Below are 20,732 nucleotides of genomic sequence, written 5' to 3'. Positions count from 1 at the left end.
TAAATTACAAATTTGACAGAGACTTCCATTTCTTGTGAGAAAGCAGCAGAAGACTCACAGCTTGCAAACTAATAAATTGAATAGAAGAATCACTCTAAGTTGATACAAGAACATAAAACTTTTACATTGCCTACGAAAACAAGAAGCATTTTATCTTCCCACAGACCACCACAACGCAAAATTTCTACAAGATATAGAAAACTAGATACATTTTTGTGGATGAAGACTCACACCACACTAACTTGCCGAACAAGGCTGAATGACCTGCAGGCTCATCACATGATTAAAAGTGGCAGTACATTCTCATCCAAACACTGAGCAGGTTCGACCTTTTTTTTTTTTTTTTTTGAACCAGTATATTCATGGTCTGGTAATCAGTCATATGCAGGAGATAGAAGACGTACATACTATAGCAGATTCTCTAAGGAATTTCGTATCTTTAACATGCTAAACAAACAACTTCCACCCACCCATCAGAACCCACCAGACTATATAATCATGAGTTGCTATCTTGAACTTTTCTTTTGTTTCTGGCCTGCAACCCTGATATCTTCCAGACTACTAACAAAATCCTGAAAGATTTGCTGTTTCCTTTATAATTAAACAAGAACATCACTTAGTCAGGTGAAGTGATCTATCTTAGAAAAACTTCCTCCTAAAATTCCTGGTAGTTGCTTGATATGATCGCATTAGCAGTCCAACTCCAATTCCAATCCCGAGACACATCCCAAGGCCAATTCCAACACCAACTCTAACACCAGCATTAAACCATGAAAGTTGGCCATCCTCACTGGCATACATTTCTTCAGAGTAGTAACTGTGTCCAAGTTTCCCATCAGAGTCATAATCTTCAGCTCCGGCTTCTGTAATCTGCACACCACCAAAATAATTATTCTATTTTAGTAAGAAAGAACAGCAAGCAATGACAAGATGTCCACTTCTAGGCAAATTGAATTGCAAATAAGATCGATGGAAGCTTCTAAGAATCTGCTTAAAGACACCAAACAAACACATTTCAATATCCCCATTGTTTTTTCCAAGCTCATAGTTACAGGTAAAAACAAATTTCTAATGCACCTACACATATGAAAATAAGAAAACCAGAGCAGCAATCATCCTACATTTTTGTGGCATTATTATGACATCATACAACGCTGCTGTTATCGCTATGCCTCCAAGACAAGACACAATTACATTTTTTCCCTTAAAAATGAATTTAAGAGACAGATTTTGGGTGGTATAATATTGAAAACAGATAGCTCAGAAAAGCTGACAAATACCCTACAATCACTCAGCTTGCTAAACAAGCAGAGAATAAGCTGCCTCAAATGCTAAAAGTTATGAATAAAGGGTGTAATCATCATTACTCCAACACAGACAACAACAATCCTTCATCGGAACACACGTAGAACAGCAACATTATCCCTAAAAACAACTGCATTCGCATCCCTGATGCCTAATCTCTGACACCAGAACAAACTTCCCATCATATACAAACACAAAGGCCAGAAACAATGCATTTCAATTCAACAGAATTATATAACAGTCTTTGTACGCTAAGGACATAATTAACCTCTTAAACTGTGTCATAAGATTTGTAAACAATCAGCATTTTCCACACAATGTCAATCCCCCTCTACCATGCTTGTATATACATCCACGTTACGAACTATGATCAGATAGTAAAAAATAAATTAAGACATTAAAACCGATTCCAATTTTACCTGAAATTTCCGGTGTCTAATCAATCCATTGCCATCCTTATTATTCCCTTTGCCAATCTCCTCATCCTCCGGAATTGCATCCAACGTCCCACTAAGCCTCGATCCTCCTTTCCTCCTAGGACTCACAAGTATCGTCTTGGTCAATATCACAGGCACACCCGCACAACACCCCGCTATATAAACTTCAATCCCTGGCGCCGAAACCCCCACCTTGGGCTGAAAAAACGCCGAATTCCCAGGCTCCATAGCCGCTGCCGCTATATAACAATCCATGCTCCACTCTCCTTCCATCCTCTCCAACGACCCACACAACAATACCTTCTTTTCATCCTCGTATACCTCGAATTCAAAACCTCCCGTGATGCGAACGCTGTCGGTGTTTAAATAAGTGACCTCGGACGATTCTCTGTTGAGACGGTCGCGGCGGAGGGTAAGGGAAGCGGAATCAGAGGCAGGGACACGACAGCCGTTGATTTCGAGGGATACACCGATTTCGCGGCGGAGGTGGCAGAGGGTGAGATGGTCGGGGACGCTGTCAATCACGCACGGTGCGATTCGAACGTAAATGAGACGGATTTCGAGCCATACTGAGGAATTGTTCATAAGATTGTACGAATTCGAGGTTTTCGGGACCAGAATTGGCGACAGATCATGCTCTTGATGGTCCATGGATGCTTGAAAATTTGAGGGTGGAAACGATAAGGAGTCAATGGTAGGAGAATTTGGGGATAACCATGAATAACGAATCGGGAGGAAAAAGAAACGAGAATTCGCTTGGGAAAAATTTTAGGGTTTTGGAAGATTGAGGTCGAGGGTAAACAGTCGAAAAGGAGTTGATTTTTTTCTTTTTTCCTGAGGTTTGTTGTGATTTTTTTTTTTTTTAGTTAATTGATTTGGCAGTGGCAACGAGCGAAAGACCGAGTCAAATTGAACCCTGTGACTTACAAGATGGATATGGGGAGTTAAGGTGAAAAAGGACACGTGAATGTCACGTTTCCCTCCTGATTTTTGTTCGGCATGGGCCTAGATCTTAGAATCTTCGATCAGATTGCTTAGCAGAGCCAAAAGACAATACTCATAAAAGTTAAGGCCAATTACAAAAATAGACCGTTCGCTTGCTTTTCATTAGCCCAATAATTGATCCCAGAACTTGACCACAAGTCAAGTGATCAATGGCTCCGCCCACCTTCAATCTGTTTGGCTTTAATCTTTCAAATCGTGGATTTAGGTTCACAATCCATCTAAAATTCTACCTAATTTCAATCTCCATTTTAGAAACAAAGTCTCATAAACTAATTTTATTATAATTGATGTTAAATTTTCATTCTTTGAAATTTCAAAGCAATTATGATATTGGTTTTAACTTTTAACTTTTATTTTATGATTTTTTTCAAAAAAGCAAACAGTAAAAACAAAATCCTAACCAAACACCTATAAATTCGAAATGATTTAAACTCTAATCTTTCCATAACTTCAATTTAATAGCAATGACTACATAAAAACAAAATTCGAAAAATGTTAACATCAAGCAATTAAAAAACCAACCCAACTTGTAGTTGAATTGACTTAAAATTTGAAATTACCGATAATTATAACCTCTTTACAAAAAGACAACCTTATTTGAAAATAAATCGACGTGTTATATTCATGCTTTCAAGTGGTTGAATGGCACTAAGTAAGCAAAAGTACGATTGCTACGTCTAAAGATGCATGACCATAACAATCCAAAACATGAAAATATGCATTTTAAATAGTTTTCTACATGCGAGACAACACAATTATATTGGCTACTCAATATACAAAAAAAAAGTCATTTTTAAAAAATATAGATATAATGTTTTAAAAATTTTTTAATTTATTTTTAAAAATTTAAATAAATTATTTTTTATTACATTTAATTAAATATTTTATAGTTTTTATTTTGAATAAAAGAAACCATAATAACTAATAATTGACTAATTATGATTAGTAATGTGACGTTGATGTTTGGCTAATACGAAACTTATTAATAATATTGAAGATGAAAAATGTCATATGATTATATTATTATGTCATATGAATATATTATATCATCATTCATTATAATGTATCACACATGCCACATCAGCATCATATGTCAAAAAATAATAAATGTCATTTTGACTAAATCACTAATAAAAAGAGTTTATTTTATTTAAAATAAATATATAAAAATTTATTTAATTTAAAATAAAAATATAAAAACTTAATTTAACATAATAAAAAATAATTATTTATTAAAAAATTTTAAATAATTTAATAAATTTTTTAATAATGATTTTCTTAAAAAAATTATGTCAAAAATATCACTCAAATTTACAATTTAAATATGATCATAAAATGTTTCAATCTTTTTTAATCGATATTAAATTCGACAAATTGTAAGATACCATTAGAAAATACCTATTAACATTTTTTTAAAATATGTGTAAAATAAAAAAACCACTCTTATAACCAAAATCTGTTAAGAATCAAATGTCACTTCAACAATAAATCATAGATTTTATCGCAAATTTGTCAGCAATAAATAAAAGAAACGAGCAATAAATACCATTGATGGTTGTGGAGAATTCTTATAGAGAGGCTCTCCCCCCTCTTGTGGTTGGGGACCTCAAAGCCAACATAGGCCGGCCACGCTACCATTACCTTTTCGATCGACAGCCAAAGATTCGTATATCACTGTCGCCGTGCATGGCTGAAAAACGAAAAAAGGCATTGCGCTGATATAACAGAAATGATAGCTTTCCTGTACTATTACTATCCACACGAAAATTTCTGGTAATTATGTCCTCTACGAATTTCCCAGTCTCAACGTTATACTTTTTCCAGGCCGGCGGTTACAATTGACTGGATTTTAATAATTGAAACTTATCACTGCAAAGTTTGACATTATTTGTGAGTAAATCAAATGATGATAGTAGTACTAATTCTTACTTTTTGGATGGCTTTAGCATCATCATGGCTAAAATCACATTAAGGCTTTGTTTTACATGTCTAAAACTTTTTTCTGACTACAAAAGTAAACCAGATACTAGGCTTGGCTCCGAATTCTGAAAAGAATGTTTGGTCAAATACACCTGCTTGCTGCGACCCATCTGTTTAATTAATCAGGGACTGGAGACCAGAGGCAATAATTAGCTTATTTTTAGTACAAGAACAGCAACTAACTAGCTGGCTGTCCAAATTCTATTATATTAATAAATTGGAAATTAATTAAGTATGGCATCTGAAAGATTATAGCTAAAAACCACAATGTCTGCGCCAAACTATAGTGGCGTGGTACCATCTGCGAGCAAAAGCAGCCACTGCCCACGAGCCCTCGTGGTCCTTCATCATTCTTTTTCAGGAATTCTTCTGTTAACTAACGGCCATAGATTGAAGCCAGACCCAGGCCTACGTACGCCTCTGCAGCATTCGATGCATCTTGTTGTCGTTTTTCCTTAAAGGGAATTTACTAATTATCTTGAAAATAACCACAAATATTCATGCATTGTAATATATTTTTGACCCACAGCTTCAAATCAGAAGTAGTAGGTAGGCAGGAGGGTTGAACATCTGGGGAGAAGTAGGTGGTAACAGTTCACATCATGAAACACTATGCCCCGTTTGATTTCTTTTTTTTTTTTTTCTTGTGTATATGTATTTATACATATGTGGACTTTTCAGCATATATTTAATGTAGTGAGTAATTAATAAAACTGATTTTGAACAATTGGCATGCATGCATCCAACCATTTGTGAATCATGAATTTGATTTTTAATGTATAGGTAGTTTTCATTCACTTGATATGACATTTTTTCAAATTTGTGTAAATGTGATAAATCTACGCTTCTCATCCAAAATACATACTTATTAAATAAATTAATTATATAATACTCTCGTTATATTAATTCTTTTACTTATAGACGAAAAAGACTCTCTTTAATTCGAATTTATCTTAATTATTGACCTTAGTATTTCTTATAAAAAGTTTAATATCAGTTGTCACAAATCACAATTTTTAATTCAAAAAACATATCTACGAGAGAGAAGAAGATCTTTAATTATAAACTTAAGACATATTTCATATTTTTTTAATGTGAAATTCGTGACATAAACACTTAAAGTTTAATTGCAATCTAATTTTTGTTTTTTTAATATATGAATGTTGTAATAATTTTTATGTGAAATCATTTTTCTTTTTACTGTTTTTGGAGGTAGTTAAATGTCGAAAGAAAGTGCTAGTTGGTACAATAGTAGATGCAATAATCGTGTAAGATCATTATTCCTACTGAGTCCTCAATCTTGTTAAACATTTTTAGGGCGTATATTGTTAAGTGAAAATATGTGCTTTGACAAATATGGCCATTATAATCCTTAAAAGAATAATTGTTAGAAAGAGAAAGACAACTCACACAATATGCTTTTTTGTAAATTACTACTTTTTTTTATTATTTTATTTGTTTCTGTTTGATTTTTATGATTAAATGAATTTAATTTTAATTATTATTTTTTAAAATATTATAAAAAATTAAAGCCATTTCACAATTGAGTGAAATGGAATATCATGATATAAGCTTTGCTTAAACTCTGGCCGCCATTGTTAGTTTAAATTAAAATAATAATTTCTGTTAAATCACCAATTCAACTCTATTACGAGTGGAAGCTTTATCTGAAATCCCACTCGTGCAGTTTTTCGCCTGTCCGAAATTTCATTACATGGACTTCAATTATAGGAGCAAAGGGGCATGGTTGGAACCTGTCAAGTGTCTGAGCATCCACGTGTCAAGTGACTGTTGAAAGCAAAAGACTGAAATGTCTGCATTCAAAGTTTCATTGATTTTACAGAGAGAGTAGTTGCAATAGTCGGGAGTGGCTTCGCCGCCGTGATTTTGAAAACCAGCGGGGTGCAGACGTGGAAATTTGACCGGTGGGCACCACGCTCCCGTCTCCAGGCCCAACTTGGCCACTCCGTCGGTTATTTTAAATTGCGCCAGTACGTCAAGTACGCGAGGAGTTGGCTTCACGCGCCACGATGTGGAGTACACGGAAATTCACGCCCTCGAGTGTAAAAAAAATACCTGTGTGCTAAATTTGCACCTGACACCTGCGGTCAGGGTGGGGGCCATTTTCGGAAATCACCTTCTCTGGAATTTTTGCAGGCCTTTTCTTTTAAACAAAATTTAATTTAATTTTTCCCTAGCTTCAATAATTTATTTATTTATTGCTCAAAAGCTTCAATAATTTATGCTCCACCAAATTGTAAAATGTCGGGTGTAAAAATGTACTGTACATGAAAAATTCACTGAAAGCTAATTAATTTGTGAGTAAAAAAGTTTGTCAATGTCCGTGAATTTAATGTTGTACCATTTTGTTATAATTAGTTGACACATAATGTATTAAAAAGTCTCTAAACTATTAACAAATTTTAAATAAATTTTTATTTTTCTATTAATATAATCAAATTCAAATATTTTTATTTTAAATTAAATAAATATTTATAATAAAAAATTAATTAATTAATTATTAATTAAAATATTATTTATTAATTTTTTAAAAATAATGTGATGTTAGTATGACGTTGATGTAGATAATTTATTATGATATATCAATATGTATATCAACACAAAGAGACATAACATGATAATTAATATTTTAAATAATAATAATTAATTATGTTAATTATAAAAGTTTATTTAATTCAATGAAATTATAAAAACTTGATTTAATATGTTAGGTATTGTGTTTTTTTTAAAAATAAAAATGGGTTAAACAAAATTATAAATAATAAATAATACTAAGTTTTTATTTTTGTACATAATAGATCAAAAATATATATATTTTGACTTAAAAAAATAATAAACCATAAAGAAAGAGTAAAATAAAAATGTGGCATTGGTGTGGTTGCAACGCCCCTCTCAAAAGCGTGGACATGACTCAGACAGCGATAGTTCTTTTACTGCTTTTCATGTTTCCTCTTCCTTCCTTCCTCTCTCTCATTGACACTCCTATAAACTCCTATCTATGGCCACTATGTATTCACTTCCTTCAAAATTAGTGCTCTCTGATTCCTTCTCTTTCTCTCTGTTCTCATCTTCTGCCTACTTTTTTTTTTCCTTTCTTTTCTCTCTCCTATTCTGCATTTCTTGTTTTGATTTGGATTTTCTTCTTTTGCCTTTGTAATCTGTCCAAACCTCTCTATCTTTTTCAAACCAAGCATTATTCCATTACGTCTCTTCTGCTCCTTTTTGTTTTCAACACCCCCATTTTCCTTCTTATCTCTCTATCTCTTCTTTTTAGCACCATTCCCTCAAAAGCTCTCTGGTTTTTTATCTCTGCAATTCCTTCATAAAAAAAAAGGGTTCAACACAAATGAAGGTCCGGTTCCTACTTTCGGATCTCTTTCTGTTTATTACTAATTTATCTGTTTTCCTTTATTGGGTTCTGATCCTTTTTGTACTTGAATTTGTTCCTTTTTCTTTGGTTTTAAAGGGAATCTTAAGGCTTTGCTGTTGATGGGTTGTTCTTGAATTCGATTCTGATTCTTGTTTTACAGTGATTCTTAAGAATAAAATAGATTACTTTGATGGACTATAAGGATCAAGGGAGTCTCTTTCAGTGAAAACTCAATTCTTTTGGTAACACTTTTCCAGTGTCTAGAAATCTATAGCTTTAAGGAGACAATCTTTTCAGCCCAAAAGTTTTTAGACTTGGAGAATTTCATAACTCTGGATCAGCTTGTTTTTAGGCTATAACTTTTTAATGAGTTTCTAGCATCTTTGGTTTTGTCATCTTATCTGATGTTTCAGGCAGTGAAAGGATAAAAAACAAATGACTAATTTTGATTTCTGTTCATGTTCAGATTGTAACTTGAATGAATTTTTCTCAATTATATATCCTTACATATTGGTTATCAGAAGCATATACAATTCTGAAACAGATCTCTTGGATCTTCTTTTTTTTTTTCTTTGCAATTGCAGAAGGTTGTGTTGAAGGTGGATTTGCATGATGACAAAGCCAAGCAAAAGGCTTTAAAGACAGTCTCAACTCTTTCAGGTATATATCTCTGCCTTTCCTTTGTACACTTAATACTTAAAAAGCTTTAATTTCAGCAATCTATTTCCTTTTCCTTTTCCTTTTGCTTTCTGGGTTTTGAAGCTGTGGGTTTGACATATTACATTCATCTTTGTAAAGTATGTATCTTTGCTAGAATTCCACCCAGTCAAAAGTTTGTCAACTTTTTTACCCTTTTTTAGAGGCCTGCTTTATTTGCTTCAAAGTCTCTGATGAGACTCTGCAATCCGCCTAAGTAATATCTATACAAACAAAGATTTTAGCATAAACTAATGATGTGACTGCTTCAAAAAATTTCCATAAAAACAAAATTTTTTTTTATCATAAAGTATTTTCTTGATGGTTGTCCAAATGTTTTTATGTTTAATACAGAAAACGATGGGACTGCTTTATATATATATGTATGGCTTTGGACTCTGGCTTGTATCGTTGTCTCTTGTTAAAATTTCTCTTCTAAATGACTTTGTGGATCCTGATGATGACAATTTTTTTTTTCCTGCAAGAGGGTGATTTGTTATTAACTTCTTAGATTTGAATCTAGATGAAAGTATATTAAGATTATTGAGTTTATGGAGAAAAAAATTGTCATGTCATAATATTCTTCTTTTGAGCTGGCCTTGGAAAAGGAATGATTTTTCCTTTTGATTAAATTTTTTTTGCTTTGAAAATTTGATAGGAATTGACTCCATTGCCATGGATATGAAGGCAAAGCAATTGACAGTGATTGGAACAGTTGATCCTATAAACGTGGTGAGCAAATTACGCAAGTACTGGCCTACTGACATAGTATCAGTAGGGCCAGCAAAAGAGCCAGAGAAGAAGGAGGAGCCAAAGAAGGAAGAACCCAAGAAAGAGGAGGAAGCAAAGAAAGAAGAACCCAAAAAAGAAGAGGAGCCGAAGAAAGAAGAGCCTAAGAAGGAAGAGGCAAAGAAAGAAGAACCCAAGAAAGAGGAAGAGAAGAAGGAAGAAGAGAAAAAGCCACAGCCACCTCCAGACCCTGTTATGGAGCTTGTCAAGGCCTACAAACAATACAATCCTCACATGACCACTTACTACTATGTTCAAAGCATGGAAGAGAATCCAAATGCTTGTGTTATTTGTTGACTAGGCTTTGGCAAGAACAATGATGAGGGGGAAAAAGATAGCTTTTTCTCAAATTGGTGATGGATTTGAATGTCATCAATGAGAATAGGAGGTGAACCAAAGAAGAGAACTCCTTTGTATATAGATGGTGATGCCTCATTAATCCTTTTTTTCATATGTATAAGTAATATGTGTTGTGTAGAGACTAGAGTGAATAAATGAAATTTTGGAATTTGTTTTGAACCCCATCAACCGTAGTCCATGACTCAATGCGTACACATTTATACCAGTCTTATAATCTACTTTACACCTCACCGTGCTCCTTTTGAATCTTTCCTCCCCATAGCCACCGCCCAACAAAAAGATAAGGAAAATCAAAGTTCTGCTTTTGAATTTGAATCTCTTTGAACATTAATGCAGTGCCCACCCAAATCAGTCAATTGATCTTGTTCTTTTAGGGTAGTACTTTTGCTTGCTAGAGTTGTTGAAGGGAACGGCATCTGGGAGGCAGAAAAGTTAGCTCACATGTTTAACGCCCCATTGTCTGTGGTGGGTCACAGTGAAAAATTCTCATTCGGAGATTGCCTGCCTTTCTACATGTTACAATATGTTGTACAATGTCATGTTCTTTCATGGATTTGTGGGTCTTTACTAATCTGTCTAAAAGATCTCTTACGTGAAACTGAATGGTCCCAATGCATCGGTCGGTTCAAGTAATCATTTATTCTTTTGCAGGTCTCCCACTTTCTCTCTCTCTCAGAGTTTAGCAATTGTTAGCTGGAAAGCAGAGGGTTAGCTGATTTACCTCGTGTAATTTTCTGTCTTGGAGAAGCATATATTCTTTATTTCTTTTCAAATATAAAAATTATTTCCCTCTTGAATCTTACAAGCTTGGAATCTCCTGCACTTCCATCACTGCACTTGTCATCTAGTAACCACCTTAATTCCATTCAACTTAAATTAACCAAACCCTTGAATAAATTAACATAGCAGATGAAGAATAAAACACACAGATAACTGTTTCAATGCAATATTCCACATGAAGACCACGCCATGGACTTGTACAATTACGTAATTAATGTTGAAATTGCATGTGATCAAGATGCATCTATTCTCCATCTAATTTTTATTCTTTTTCTCCCTGGAAAAACATTCGGTGGCTCCTCGACGGCATGTGCATTTGGTCTTACGACAACTGATCAACAACTAGTCTTCTTTAAGTACTTTCAACTATTGCTTGTCCATGTTATCGGCAGTAGTGTTTCTGGAAACTTGTTTGGTATGAAATTGGAGGGGCGAAAAGAAGATGGAATCCAGGCAACCAATAGTAAAGCAAACTCAAATTTTTAGAAAATGAAGCACAGTGGATCTCTGTTCTTGGCTCTTTTAACTTGCTTTTCAACCTTTACAAAGTGCAAGAGGGGGGCCTGAAGGCTTGTAACCAAAGAATTATACACAAAGAATCCTCTAGATTCAGAGAAAATGACTTCCTTTTCAAGCTTCTTCACCATTAAAAAATTGCTTTATTTTGCAAACTTATGCAATGTATATCTCTTCGGAATAATCCATCTTGTCACATCACATTGTCTAGGGGCCAATAGCGGAAATTGAGTCTAAATTAAACCTTTGAGAACTTTATCTTATTTTCAACCCATAGTACTTATTACACTCTGTTAAACCGTACAATGATTCAAGTCGTTAAACACGTGAAAATTCTTTAAAATTTGATAATTTTTCGACATAAGATTCGAGTATAAGTACATCAAAATTGAATAAAAATTTATGTAAAATTCTTTGTATACTTTTCAATTTTTTTACTCGAAATTACTGATTCCGTAATAAAATATAAAATTCAATCTATTCTTAAGGGAAAGTACAACCAAAAAAAGATGTAAAGAACTTTACCCAAATTCAGTATTTTCTAAAAATGATCCATTAAGGTTGAAAGAGGTAAGGAAAAGAAAGGCGGTCCCACGGCATCAGGCAAGTTGAGTTGATTAGAGTGTTGAAAGCCAATAATCCGTGCTATTATAGGAGGAAACCAAAGGGGATGCTTAATCTTTCTATAAACTACATTAGGTTAATGTTTCTTTCACCTTATTGCTTTTGATTGGACTTTGATTGTTTCGTACCCAAGGAACCCAATCTTGTTCAAATGGGAACTAATTCCAGTGAAAGATTTTATTCCCAAGAGGGATCTGTTTACAAAGTGACAAAAACCAGAATGCAGGCCTGGCTGTTTCACTCAAGTGGGGAAGATAAAAGGAGACCCAAAGTTCAGCAGAACACTGTGAATTATCCTTTTCGTCTCTTCCATTTATCCTGGGTGATTCTTTCCTTGTCCTTGGGATTCATTAAGTCTAATGTACATAATCGGTTACAAATCATTTTCTGGTACCCACGAAAGGTTGATGATTGGCAGACATTGTTGAAAAAAACAAAGCATTTTTTAAAGGCGAAGCAAAGCCATTACAGTGAACCTGATCAAACCCAAGTTTTCTTTCGATCTAAGGATCAAGTTTACTAGCTAGAACCAAGGCTTTGTTATGGTAAAAAGTAGAAAAATGTTTCTCTTTCCCCAATGGTTTTGGGGTTAGAATTTCTTTTCCTTGTAACGATTTCTAAGGCTATGGATTTATCAATCATACTTATGTATGTTGTAGATCAATACTTGTTTATTATGAATATTATTTTATCTATTGTGAAACATAACATTTAGATAAAGAAAATTAGAAGCTTTATTTTAAAATTTTACTTTTTATTATTAATTTTCAGTTTAATTTAAAATTAAGAAGCTTTATATGTATGATTAAAAAAAAAAGTCACCTTTGATTGTTGAATAGCACATTTGTGAAACATATGTAATTTATATTATATTATATATCTATTTTTTAAAAACAAAATCAACGAAAAAGCAAGAAAAAAAATTATGATTACTCGAATGGCTTTCAAAAAAGAAACACTAATCCATCGTATTTCATCAAAATCTAAGAAAAGCTGATTGTGTTTTTAATATGCTTTGTACATTTTTCATGATCATCGCACACTAATTAACTCATTAAGACGCATTATCTGACTAATGATTTTCCTAAGTAAATATCTATGGGCCAAACATGATTTTTAACATAAGGGAGCAGTCAATAAGTTTGTCAACTACAGCCGAAAAAAAAAAGAAAAGCTAATCAGAAATTTGGTAGGAGTACGGGAAAAGATTTTCAAAGAAAACTAAAGCATTACACTAGATATGTAGGCGCCGGTACCGGTGTTCCATGGGATTGAATTTCCTTTGGGAATTAAACGTAACGTGATGAGCGCTTAGACACCCCAGCATTGTTGGAAAAGACACGCACGCAGCAGGGTCATACACTAATAACATGCTTTTCATTCTTTCTTTCTTCTTTTTTCTTTTTTCGGATAATTGGGAAAAAACATGCTTTTCCATTGTCAAAGGTCAAACGCCCAACGAATATACGCATGCGTGCATGCCGTGCTCTCTTGACCTGATGGTCTCCATATATTAAACGTTCTGCACCGTCACCTCCCATAATTTGTCATGCTAGCTCTGCTTACAATGTGAACCTCTTTTGTATGTCTCTGTTTTTGTCCTACAGATAAGAGTCTGACTCTCTCACTAGGTCGTTCTAATGAATTCGCAGTTGCTAGGTGACATCCCCCCTGTAGCATTAATTAAGTCCATATTATTGTTGGGAAAATGAAGGATAATACAAATAAATATATAGTAATAATTCCAGAAGATAACAAACATGATGCAGGCAGTAGAAGGAAACCCTGGACGGCAAAGAGAAGCTCACGCAAGTGGAATGTTGATTGAGCTAATAAAGCCAAAATTTGATCCTGTCTTTTACTTATATATACCAATTAAAAGCATTAGGAGATTTGGGTGGTCGGTCTCCCAGTGATGAGAGATGGATACAAGGGTAAGAGAAATAATTGGTGGCGTTATATCAGAAGATAACTTGAAGGGGCAACCAACTGCAGAATTTGGTACCAACATCTTGTTCCTGGTGGGGGCAGGATGTCTCATTTACAAACAGAAATGACTTCATTTCTACCTTTCCACTTCTTGGAGCAAAACTTCAACCAAACCCGATATGTAATGCCTATCCAATTGCCATCTGCCACTGAAGAATTTGATTCTAAATGTTAAAAATACTCATCTATAAGATATAAAATCGTTTGTGTTTCTTCATAAATTTTGAAACAAAGTCAAATAATTGAGATATATTGCAATTTTGCATTTGAAAATCTATTATTAAGATTATGATTTTTATCGTCTGTCGGTAATCTCTGATCAAATCATTTTTATCGAAAATATTTTATTTTTTTTAATAATGATAGTCTCTACTGAAAAAAAGAAAAATACAACACAAAGCAGGCAATTGATGTTGATATTAATTAAAATTGTGAAACTATAAAGAAATATAATTAGGAAGATAATGACCAAATTAGCATTATATGCATGCAGCACGCACTAGGTTGTATGCTAACTCTCATACCTAATGTTTCCAACCGCAGCTAACCTGAGTAAGGCATGGAAGCTTTCGTTGTCCAATAATTAATACTTTACGATTAACTTCAAGCTTAATATTAAAAGATGGAGAACACGTACGGAATTTGTTGGAATTGCAATTCGTGGGTTAACAGTATTACCTCTTTCAGTATACCGTGGAATATTTGGCTTTTGGGTATCTCGAAAATTCGCATGTTATTGTATTATGCACATGTCATGGTAATGATCACATAATGTTCCATGCTATGGGCATTATTTTAAAGCAAATTAAGGGCATGGTGTGTTATGTTATGGCCAAATGATGTCATAATAATATATAATTTAGCACTTAATTTTTCTTTTGTCCAAGTCGACTATTTTCCACCTAATCTTTAGTGATTAAATTAATATTTGTTGTGAAAATTACTCAAGAATCAACAAAGATAAAATCCAAAGAAATTAAGCAAACAAAAAAACACAAGAATTTACATGGTTCGGTCTCTTGTCTACGTCCACAGAGTGAAACTGTTCTTCTATTATTGAGAATTTAAGTCCACGAAGTGAAACTGTTCTTCTATTATTGAGAATTTAAAGTACAATAAATTGACTTTTATGGTTTCCTAAACCAATCCAAAATCTCTTGCACACTCTTTCTCAATAACCTCCCAAGAACACTCACCCAAACCACTCTAGCTCCACCTAGAGCAAAAGATAGAGTTACAAGGTGTTCTCTCTCTAGAGCTCTCAAAGCACTACTTACAATTCTAAAACCTAAAGATTCACTTTTATAGTATAAAAGTCTAAAGTAAAATGTGATTAGTACTCGATGTGAAATAAGAAGTTTAAAAGCATATAACTACTCAATGTTGTACACAAACAAAAATCCTAATCAAATAAGATCTAGAATTCTAGTCAACCTAAAACTCAATAATGTTAAATCAAAACCCCATAAGAATGAAGATAATCGATAATCCTACTGGTCTACACATCAGGCTGTCAAACTTTTAGATGCACACCACAAATTTAATTCATGAATAAATTGGAAGCCGGAATTACATTTATCATTATTACAAATTATCAAGCATCTTGGAGATCACAAGATGTTTGGTTTTGTAAGAATGGGACAATTATTATACTACAATAATACATTCATGTATCTCCCACAAAAATAATGCTAACAGCATGGACTTCAACGTGGGAACAATGAAAGTGAAAAAGATTACTATTCACCACCTGAGCCTTTGTTCAAGTGGTTTAACAAATCTGCGTCAGAGTAAAAGATAGCAACTAATCAATCTGAGCCATACTAGTCTCCTAAGAATGATTCTATAATATGAATATCTACCAACTTTTATGACTAACTTGCTGGAGATGAATAGGATGAAGCATGAAGATCAATTAGAGATGCAATGCTTATTAAGTCCTCGCCCGAACGAGTGGGGAGTGAGGGGAAAGCATGCGTGGAGACATGGGACTCTCGTCGTATAACCTAGAGGAAGAGAAGCTGAGGCGTAGGCTTTTCTTATGCCAGCGTTGAGACTTCTGATCTGGCGCATCTTCTTCCTTCCCTTGAAGCACGAATGCTCGAATTCTTTCGAGTGCTACTTCCACAGTCTCATCATCCATGTTGGCAAAGCAGACCCTGAACCAGCCAGGTTCCGAGCATTGGAAAGATGAACCTGGAGAAACATTGAGTTTCACTTCACTGATGATCGCACGCCACAGCTCCAGCTCTCCTTGGGCGGTTTGTTCTTTAAGGAGTGGTCGCATGTTCATCCAGAAAAACAAGCCAGCGTTACTTTTTAAGCAAGAAATCCCAACTTGTTCAAGCCCCTTAGTGAAAACACTGTGCCTTCTGGCTAACCTCTTTGAGCTTTCTCTGAGGAAATTCCCAACGAATTCCTCATCAGAAAGCATTGAAGCAAGTAAGTACTGAGTTTGCGAGGAGACCAACCCGAAACTCGACATCTTGCGGGCACAATTGACGACTACATCATTGAATGAGTAAACAATGCCAACCCGAAAACCGGGAAATCCCATGTCCTTGGACAAGCTGTAAACAATGTGAATGAGATCACGGTTGCAATCCATGTCTTGTATGATCTCAGCAATGCTTATGAATCTAGGAGAGCTGAAGACTGTAGCAGCATAGATTTCATCGCAGACAAGGTGGATGCCCTTTTCGTTCACGAAGCTCACCAAGCTTCTCATCGTTTCTCTGTCCAAGACGGTGCCTAAAGGGTTTGAGGGGTTTGCTAAGATCACGCCTTTGACATTGATGTTCGAACTTTGAGCTTTTTCATACGCTTCTTCCAGTGCTGCTCTGGTTATACGGAAATTGTTTGAGCTCTTGCAGTCAACGGGAACTATTTCCAACCCAGTGCGCCATCTTAGGTCTCGGGCAAATCTGCATGGTTTAGACATAAAATTAGAAACAAATGACTGATATAGGAAAAAAATAGTCAAAAAGGCAGAAAATTTATGAATTAACACGTTTTACATGAGCTTTTAAAAGGAAACCAAGTAAGAGGAGAATTAAGTTTTTAATACTCTTAACAAATACTACAACAGTTCCTTTGAATTTCGAGGAATTACTGTCAAAACAAAGGTCTACTTTTAGAATTTTCTGGAGGTCAAAGGTCAATGACAAAAGTCCAATTTATTTTATATATGTGTATAGAGTTATCTCTACAAAGACCATGGACTCACCGACTAATGATATTTCTGCAAGTTTAATTTAATTCTTTGTAGTCACGCAAGCCGTGATCTTGACCGAACTTATTGAATCAAAATGATCAAACCATGTCTGACATGTTGTTGTTGACTTTGGAAAACAGAGTTCTAGATATAGGAAATTGCCCCCTATGTCACGAGCATACTATATATGGTGAGAATTAATAGAGCACTTGACCAGCTTTTGATGAGAATAACAAGCATTTTTAGTTAAAATTTTTCAAAACCATGTGGTCGTGCCTATGACTAAGATTCACGTTACTCCCAATTCTTATCCTTCGTTTTTTTTTTTTTCCAAAATACTTTTCTCACTTGCATGACAAAGATACCGCTCTCAATTCCACATGTCTGAGAGAGAGAGAGAGAGAGAGAGAGTCTTCTCGTATTTGGTATTGAAAATTAGTAGAGTATATTCTATATTATCCTTTTAAAGTCAAAGAAATTAGTAGTTTTGAAAACCAAATGAAAATAAACAAAAGGAAAAATGAAAAGAAAAGAAAGAAAGTAAGGGTACGTACGCTGGATAATAAGGTGCAGGGACAAGAAAAGCGTCGCCAGGGTCGGCTAAGCAAAACATGACCGTCTCGTTTGCTCCTGTGGCTCCGCCGCCCATAACTATACGGTTTGGATCAAATGTGACCCTGTTTCCTCCTACTCTTTCCATGAACTTTGCTACAGCCTGAAGAAAGAAGTAATAAAGGTGAAAAATGCAGCCATTGTTTGCTTTTCACTGCATTAGAAGGAAACGTTTTTTGAGCAGTTCGTACCTCTCTAAACTCTTTCAGGCCGTGGTAATCCTGATAGATGGCAATATTTTTTAACTTATCAACTCCTTCAGCAGTGCAGATGGAGGCATCAGGGTTTTCTAGAATCCACTTTTTGATCAAATCAAAACAAAGCTGAAAAGAAACAAAGAGGAGGAAGAACTTTATGGTTAGTTATATCTGCGTGCGGGGTAGTTCACTGTAGTGATCAGTACTACCCATAAAGTTTTGGGTTGGAGACATATATATATATTTGCCAACCTGATTCTCAGCAAGTCCCATTTGGATGACCCCATCAGGATTCTGCGAGGGGTGAAAAGGGTTTTCATCGTACGCTTTCCACCCATCAAAGTAAGGTGAGTTCTCTCCATGTCTGTCGTTGGTGGCCATCCTAGACAAAAGCTGTCCTTTCTTTCTTGTACGCTCCATTTTTTCTCCTGCCCTCTTGCCTAAGTTTGAACAACTGGAGTGGGGAATCGTGATAAGGGAATGTTTTTATGCGAATAAGCAGTCGAGGGCTTGGGCTTTCAAATGTGATGTGGGTAGCAAACATTGAGTGCAGCCTTAAATTTATAGGGGATGGATAGATAGACTGACGGAGGCCGAGGAACACAAAGGTGGGAAAAGTCTGTTTTTCAAAGTTTGATTTGCACTCATTGGAAGCAAGGACGAGGGAATTCAAGAGCTATTTTTGGGTTGCACGTGTCGTCATAGCTTGCGTGAAATCATGCATTCAATCTGCGTCATATATTTTTATGCAGTGAAGCCTTAAAAAATATATAAATTATTATTTTTTTGGAAGCAAAAATATAAATTATTACTAAAAGCACAATTTTTGTCGGTGTATCAATCTCCTAATTATGTTTTATTTATAATATTATTAAAAATTTTATATGATACATATAGTAAAAACTATAAAAATAAGGTAAAACGTTGTAAAAGTACTATCAAAAATATTTTTAATCACAAAGTTGAAAAATATACAAGTTTAAATCAAATTTGTTGCAGTGCATTGTTTACCCATACTAAATATAATGTCAATATCCCATTTAAGTAACATGATTAGTTGGCATATTGATAAAAAAAAAAATAAAGTACTCCCTTTACCTTTCTTATAAATTTATTTTTATTTTATATATATTTTTAAAAACAACAAATGTTCACTTTTTTTTGTCACGTAATCTCAATTTCTCCTTCATATAATAACTTTTATATGATTTCATATTGTATGAACGAGATTAAATAAAGTGTCCAGTCTACGAGTTGTTCCTAAATTTTTTTTTAAAATGTTTTTAGACGATTTTAAGTTTTTTTATTAAACAGTTTTTGTGAAATGAAGACTGTATAATACGAATGCCATATATAATCTTGTCTTCAATCAATACACAAATATTCTTTTGAAAGCTTTTATTTCTTTTTTCAAAATCACTATATATAGATATATATATATATATATATATATATATATATATATTTTTTTTTTTACCTCGTTAAACTGCGTAGTTGATTTGTCAAAATCTAATATATCTAAGTGTAAGTTTTAATATGTTTCCGTACACTCTTAGGAATTTTCGTTGTGGGTGCTCCACGGCTTTTGTTTTTCCAAGAGGAAAAGAATGGAATGGAGGAATTTGTGTGGATTCAGTAACACTTGTTCCAAGATGGAAATTTCCCCGAAACAGGAGGAGATCCACACGGGATTGAAAGAAATTAAATCCAGGGAAAATCAATAAAAATTAATATGCATTTATTTCAATATCGTTTTGGTCGGTCATCAAAACTTATCCCTTCCAATTGCTTGGTAGCAACTCACGAAACATGACACAGTTTGCCACGATCTTGACGAGACAAATTTCTCAACATGATGGTTTTCCTTAATAATTCGTATTCCCACTTTCCAGGACCTGCTTCAGCTAAAACTCCTCTCCCTGTCTTCCCCTGAAATGGCAAAACCTTATCTGCATTTTTCATTTCTGACTAAAAACCAATGCGTTTTCGGATTTGCGTCGACCATCAACCCAAACAACAAATGTAGGAAATCCAAGCAGATATTCGTCTCCATGAATTAACTATACATCATCACAGCCGTCCACGTTGGGCTTGTTTGCTCATTTGATTCAACATTTCTTCCCCTCGGGTCAGTCAGAGATCAGGCGCCCGGGAATTAGGCATTCAGCCATGGAAAACGTGAGACGCGTTTCTTGTAATCGCCATGCTTCCGAGTTATTACCAACGAGAAAACAGAGAGAGAGAGAGAGAGAGAGAGAGACTCCAAGTTCAATTCACTGAAGCTGTTACTCTCTACTCACCCTAAAAACAGAAAACGCCACTCCCACTTTTTCTTTGCCTTATACTTAACGTTTATCATGGATCAAATCAATCAAAGACTATCCCCATTTACTTCGTCCCCTCTATCATTTCCGTAACACTCCTAGGCTTGTCATGCACCAGCTGTTATCTTATCTTATCCTTTTAGTCTCTGAAACCACTTTTGTGCTAGTATTATTGTCTCCACCAAGACTTTGCCAGTGTAGATCAATAATGTAGACGCATATGCTTTCAAGTATAAACCTCACTTGTAAAATGTGTTATAATTAATCCATGAATTAAATGATACATTTTTACGGCGTAGCAAATTAACTTCTTGTTTTAATTACTTATTTTGTCATTTCGTAATAATGTTAGACATATATGTTATCATCATGAAGGGCAATCTTCCTAGTTTCAAGCCCATCTTGTTTGAATCACATGAGTTTCGGATGAGCTCACAAATTTTCAAGAGGCATTTTAAAAAGTAGTACTTAAAGATAAGATATTTTTAAAAATGACTTTCTTTATAATTTTAA

The 20,732-nt window shown here is 34.4% G+C and overlaps 3 protein-coding genes across 3 annotated transcripts; 1 reads left to right on the top strand and 2 right to left on the bottom strand.

Moving 5' to 3' along the window:
* Window positions 1–61: 61 nt before the first annotated feature.
* LOC148764808 (Erythronate-4-phosphate dehydrogenase family protein) lies at window positions 62–2,661 on the bottom strand. The gene is made up of 2 exons (XM_088806322.1): window positions 1,725–2,661; window positions 62–870 (listed from the first exon to the last, which is right to left on the bottom strand). Exons 1-2 carry the CDS (start codon window positions 2,391–2,393, stop codon window positions 640–642), a joined length of 900 nt encoding a protein of 299 aa, XP_088662448.1. The 5' UTR covers window positions 2,394–2,661; the 3' UTR covers window positions 62–639.
* A 5,107-nt stretch (window positions 2,662–7,768) lies between these two features.
* LOC18614079 (Heavy metal transport/detoxification superfamily protein) lies at window positions 7,769–10,131 on the top strand. Its single transcript, XM_007051649.3, has 3 exons — window positions 7,769–8,100; window positions 8,703–8,778; window positions 9,473–10,131. The coding sequence occupies exons 1-3, from the start codon at window positions 8,095–8,097 to the stop codon at window positions 9,898–9,900; spliced, it is 510 nt and encodes a 169-aa protein (XP_007051711.1). The 5' UTR covers window positions 7,769–8,094; the 3' UTR covers window positions 9,901–10,131.
* A 5,565-nt stretch (window positions 10,132–15,696) lies between these two features.
* LOC18614078 (1-aminocyclopropane-1-carboxylate synthase-like) lies at window positions 15,697–18,508 on the bottom strand. The gene is made up of 4 exons (XM_018115240.2): window positions 18,148–18,508; window positions 17,890–18,021; window positions 17,641–17,801; window positions 15,697–16,796 (listed from the first exon to the last, which is right to left on the bottom strand). Exons 1-4 carry the CDS (start codon window positions 18,313–18,315, stop codon window positions 15,806–15,808), a joined length of 1,452 nt encoding a protein of 483 aa, XP_017970729.2. The 5' UTR covers window positions 18,316–18,508; the 3' UTR covers window positions 15,697–15,805.
* Between the last annotated feature and the right edge of the window lie 2,224 nt (window positions 18,509–20,732).

This window comes from Theobroma cacao, chromosome 1, assembly GCF_053813885.1.
Source record: "Theobroma cacao isolate CCN51 chromosome 1, ASM5381388v1, whole genome shotgun sequence".
Classification (NCBI taxonomy): domain Eukaryota; kingdom Viridiplantae; phylum Streptophyta; class Magnoliopsida; order Malvales; family Malvaceae; genus Theobroma; species Theobroma cacao.
This window is presented reverse-complemented; position numbering and strand designations above follow the sequence as displayed.

Bases quoted from the DNA above. Each gene is read 5' to 3' on its own strand.
- LOC148764808 (XM_088806322.1), bottom strand. From the start codon at position 2,393: ATGGACCATCAAGAGCATGATCTGTCGCCAATTCTGGTCCCGAAAACC. The intron at 871-1,724 runs GTAAAATTGGAA...GGTGGTGTGCAG, and splicing joins TTAGACACCGGAAATTTCAG to ATTACAGAAGCCGGAGCTGA.
- LOC18614079 (XM_007051649.3), top strand. The intron at 8,779-9,472 runs GTATATATCTCT...AAAATTTGATAG, and splicing joins GACAGTCTCAACTCTTTCAG to GAATTGACTCCATTGCCATG.
- LOC18614078 (XM_018115240.2), bottom strand. From the start codon at position 18,315: ATGGAGCGTACAAGAAAGAAAGGACAGCTTTTGTCTAGGATGGCCACC. The intron at 17,802-17,889 runs GTACGAACTGCT...TTCTTTCTTCAG, and splicing joins GCCTGAAAGAGTTTAGAGAG to GCTGTAGCAAAGTTCATGGA. The intron at 16,797-17,640 runs GTACGTACCCTT...TAAACCATGCAG, and splicing joins CCTGCACCTTATTATCCAGC to ATTTGCCCGAGACCTAAGAT.